We start from the raw sequence: 4,682 nt of genomic DNA, 5'->3' as shown, positions 1-4,682 counted from the left end.
AAATGATCTACCTCTCACCCCGGGTGAGACTTGCCAGCGTAGGCTATTCTCACCCGGTGCGAAACAAGACCTGCTTTTCCTCATTTTAGAATACTGTCTATCGGTGTGGATGATCAAATTGATAAAAGCCAAGAAAAAATTACGTTATAGCACAAAAGTAAGCTAATTTGATCGTCTTCAAAGATGCTATGGCTATTTCACTGTTCGAATCGAGCCGAACTACGCGGGTCGCCATTTTGTTTTGCCCGGAAGTTCTCGCAAGATCTACTCCTCCCCTCTCTCTCTCTGTGTCTCTTTCTGAATACTGTCTATCGGTGTGGACGATCAAATTGACCAAAACAAAGTTAAAAAATGATGTTAAAACACAAAAGTAAATTAATTTGGTTGTCTACAAAGATGCTACGGCTATTTCACTTTTCGAATCGAGCCGAACTACGCGGGTGGCCATTTTATTTTGAGTTTTGACCAGAAGTTCTCGCGCTACTCCTCTCTCTCTCTCTTTCTCTCTCTCCACTGCCCACAGACAAAATTGTACGCTTTTAGTAGACTACAGTTGTAATGGAACGTTTGTTCACGGCACAGAATACTACAATTTTTCTGTTATCACAGTGTAGAATTCTGTGGTTTAGGGTGAACGCAAAATTTGTTGGCCTATATCTAGATCTAGGCTATAACGGTGAACGCGCACCGGGTGAGAATAGCCAAAAGACTCGCCTGCACTATTCACTATTCTCATCCCGGGTGAGAATAGAGGTGGCCTAACATAGATCTAGTCTAGATCTAGAATCTAGATTCTAGTTCTAGAGTAACAACACTAACACACAGGCCACAGTGACAGTAGAACCAGCAGTTCGCTAATTGTATGGCAACGCACATATACTCGTCCTCAGTCAAACAAAAAAAAATAACATAAAAACTAGAATCTAGATCTAGATCTAGATTCTAGCTGTCCATCAACACGCTTGCAATTCAATTGGAAGAAAGCATCATCATTATCGGATAGTGCAGCAATTGAGGATTGTCCTGGTTTGTTTACGTTTATCGAAGATCACTTCCGCCCAGCACACAAAATGCGATAAAATCAAACGTGGAATCCAATCCGACCTGCAATTATTGTTCTGAGCCACTGAAGAATCAACAGGAAGTAAACCGTGCTTGACTTGACTCTACTTTCACTTCAGTTTTACCATCGCCCGGTTCCTTACTCCACTTTTAGGCTTCGCCTCATCGTTGTTGTGTTAGGCTTGGGTCGACGATTCTCAGAGACAAAGTAGGTTATGTGGCACCTTGATAGTGACTCTGACTCTGTCATGGCTATTGGAATTGTGGGCAAGTTTAAGTCCACAATCCATGTTTACATCCAGAGAAGTAATCCAGAAGTCTTGGTCTTGACGACCAAAAATAGGCTGTGTACACGAAGAACAGAGAAGCAACCTAACTGCGAACATGCCCTCCTGAACCCCCCCCCCTTCCCATATTTTTATTAGGTCAGGAGGGGGGCAAGCCCCCCTGAAACCCCCCTACTCTTGACTTAAACGAACGAAACTACAAAATCGCCTGAGATCTATGTGACACAGCAGACTACTCTAGAAATCTCTAGATTTAGATCTAGAATCTAGGTCTAGAATCTAGATATAGATTCTGGATCTAGATCTAGATCTAGATCTAGAATCTAGATCTCGATCTAATCTTGGGGCTGTTCTACACAAACAGTGAGCCACCCCCTGCATTCGTCTCTCTCTCTCTCTCTCTCTCTCTCTCTCTCTCTCTCTCTCTCTCTCTCTCTCGCTCTCTCGCTCTCTCTCTCGCTCTGGCCCCTCTCTCTCTCTGTCTCTCTCTCTCTCTGTCTCTCTCTCTCGCGCGCTCTCTCTCTCGCTCTGGCCCCTCTCTCTCTCTCTCTCTCTCTCTCTCTCTCTCTCTCTCTCTCTCTCTCTCTCTCTCTCTCTCTCTCCATACGTAGAGGCCTACATTGATCTCTCTCTCTCTCTTCTAGATATATATATATATATATAATCGAAGTGGCTAGCCGTACTGACAGAGTCTTGCCGTACTTAAGTACGGCTAGACTGCCAGTCTAGCCGTACTTAGATCTAGGTTTGGCCCAATCGACTCAAGACTGTTAAGTACACAGGTCTCATTAGATCTAGATCTAGTGATTATTCATGTTCAAATACATGCAAGTCAGTAAGGCACCTTTTGGTTTTGTCTGAAATACAAATACTTTTGGCATTGCAAACTAAAAATTTCATTTACAATTCAGCCATCATATATTAAGTACGGCTAGCCTGGCTGTCTACCCGTACTTAAGTACGGCTAGACTGCCAGTCTAGCCGTATTTATCTTTTAGGCCCTATTAACATTAGAAAACAGGAGGTTTAAAATACACGCACTGTCATTAAGGCACCTGGTTTCGTCTCAAATCCAAATACTTTAGGTACTGCAAACTAAAAATTCATATTTACAATTCAGTAGGCCTATTTTTTTTATATGGTCAGTCTAGCCATCATATTAAGAATAAGTACGACTAGCCCAGCTGTCTAGCCATACTTAAGTACGGCTAGCCTCTTCCTATATAATTATACTTTTGTTCCTTCTGTTTTCAGGAATTTCAGCAGCTGAAAGCACTGTTCTCCTAGCTACTGTCCATCATGAAATACACTGTTGAGGCAGTTCTGGCCTCTGGGGGCCGTCTTGGCAAACTGTCTCAAACGAGTACTGCTGGAACCATCGCCATGGAAACTCCCATGTGCACTCTTTTCACAAAGGGAGGTAGGTACTTTTTTTTCGCAGTTCATTATATGTATACCAAGTTGTTATTATTTTTTTTCTCTCATCATTCTTTGAATTCTGCATGAGAACTGGTGCTAATAATACACACTTTATAAGGGTATACTGTAACTAATTCTGACCCCTCAACACTTGCCAAGAGGGATGCATAGATAAATAAAGGCTGATATTACATTTGCTCTGTTACTACTCTGAATTACTATTAATACTCTACATGCATATTGCCAGCATTCGTTGTGTAGATGTTTCATTTTTCTTTTCTGTTGCATGCAGAAGACATGAGTTTGCATCTGGCATCTATATTAATTATATAATATATACAATTGAACCTGCCATAACTGCCACCTATATAATGTAGCCACCTCTACAAACGGCCACTTTCCATTTGCCCCCTTGCGTTTTTTCTATATAATTTAACTGTAAAACAGTCACCTGTCCAACGCGGCCTTGGCCACCTTATTTTATCAACCCAAGGTCAAATTTACCTGCCTCAGACGGCCAGGCGTGGTCACTCATTGCCCGACGCTTTGTCGTAAATTTTGAATTGGCCCCTCGCGCTGTGGACGGGCCGTCATAATTCATTCACCTGTCATTATTGTTAGTCACTCCTTTGAATGTTAACTCAAGTTGACCAATGGTTAGGCCTAAAAATAAATTTTCAACTGCCAGTGAGGGGAGCGTGATCCGTCGTAACCGAAAAGTAGTAAAAGCCCCGCCCACAACTCATACACAAATTGTGTGTGAGGTGACTGGTCACTGTTTTGTTTACCTTATCTGTAACGAAGTAACAATTGACGTTTATGAACCTGCGACAGACGCGTCGCTCGTTCTCCGAGTGGTGGCGACCCGTGTGTTTATTTTACCATGGCACTCTGTCTTCATAGTCTTACTTATTTATAATGTTTCTTTTATTTCACCCTTGCACAAAATCAGCTGCGAAAAGAAAGCTCACCAAACAACAAAACAACACAAAAACCCTTCTTTCACCACCCACCCCCCCTTTTTCTAAAGAAAGCAAAGACCCTTTTGAATTACCCTAACGGCATTCTAAAGCCTGAGATCATCCCCGGTTTGGATCCCAGAAGAGAATGATAAAATTGCTTTCTTCATTTTGATCAGTCCTGCCTAAGACGGCCACCTGTGTTATATGGCCACTTTTCTCCTTAACAATGGGTGGCCGTTTTACTAGGTTTGACTGTATAGAAGTTGTTTTTATCGAGTATCTCTGTCTGCTGGAATGTTGTACCTTTCCTAGCCCGAGTGGGCATTGACAGGGTGGGTCAAAGCAGACCCCCACCTCTTAAATCTTCTAGACTGTTGATGGGGGGGCGTAACACATTTTTATATAAATAGCTACAATTTTACTTTGCTGTTGTTTTCTCTGTTATTGTCTTTCAGGTAGTGCTCCTCACCTGAGTGCTGTGATGTTGCAAAGAATCTCACAGGTGCCTGAGGTTGCCTGTATGAGCCTTGGGTCTATGTGAGTTGACTTTTCATCGTTATAGTACACCATAGCTTTTAACCCTATCCGTACGCCCTGGGGTCATTTTGTACCCCTGGGGTTGTATTCTTCACATTTTAGAATACTTCTAGTTCGAAGATCTCTTTGAAACTTTCAGTATTTCTCAAAAAATCATTTTGACAGACTGCTAAGTTAAGTGTATGGATCAGATTGATGAGTAAAATTCATCTTTGGAAAGTTCTTAGTCAATAGTTGATTTTTTTTGTAGAACTTTTTGACCTTTGTGTGTTTTGAGGTATTACTGAATCATACTGAATGGTAGTTTGTTTCAGCTCTTAAATAATTTCTTTCTTTTTTTTAATGTCAGCAATCTTTCTTTTTAAAAATCATATACCCAGTGCTCATTGGTACAATCGGTTCGGTTTAGTTTGGT

At 41.6% G+C, this 4,682-nt stretch overlaps 2 protein-coding genes across 4 annotated transcripts in view; one reads left to right on the top strand and one right to left on the bottom strand.

The window, feature by feature from the left end:
• Positions 1 to 914, bottom strand: part of LOC101854616 — a 17,398-nt gene extending 16,484 nt beyond the window's left edge. Inside the window, exon 1 of the mRNA XM_005112351.3 lies at positions 875 to 914. The gene's annotated coding sequence lies outside the window, so the exon portion shown is untranslated. The remainder of the gene's footprint in view (positions 1 to 874) is intronic.
• Positions 1 to 4,682, top strand: part of LOC101854994 (queuine tRNA-ribosyltransferase accessory subunit 2) — a 22,933-nt gene that overhangs the window by 828 nt on the left and 17,423 nt on the right. For 2 of the 3 annotated variants that reach the window (XM_035973455.1, XM_035973456.1), the window contains exons 1-3: positions 1,153 to 1,270; positions 2,604 to 2,769; positions 4,186 to 4,267. In XM_035973455.1, the coding sequence (XP_035829348.1) occupies positions 2,649 to 2,769; positions 4,186 to 4,267 (203 nt within the window). In that variant the 5' untranslated portion in view covers positions 1,153 to 1,270; positions 2,604 to 2,648. Of the gene's footprint in view, positions 1 to 1,152; positions 1,271 to 2,603; positions 2,770 to 4,185; positions 4,268 to 4,682 lie in introns of those variants that run through there. The other variant, XM_035973457.1, reaches the window with a different exon arrangement.

This window comes from Aplysia californica, unplaced genomic scaffold (genome assembly GCF_000002075.1).
Source record: "Aplysia californica isolate F4 #8 unplaced genomic scaffold, AplCal3.0 scaffold01247, whole genome shotgun sequence".
Lineage (NCBI taxonomy): Eukaryota > Metazoa > Mollusca > Gastropoda > Aplysiida > Aplysiidae > Aplysia > Aplysia californica.
The sequence above is the reverse complement of the archived record's forward strand: the minus strand, read 5'-3'. Positions and strand labels throughout refer to the sequence as shown.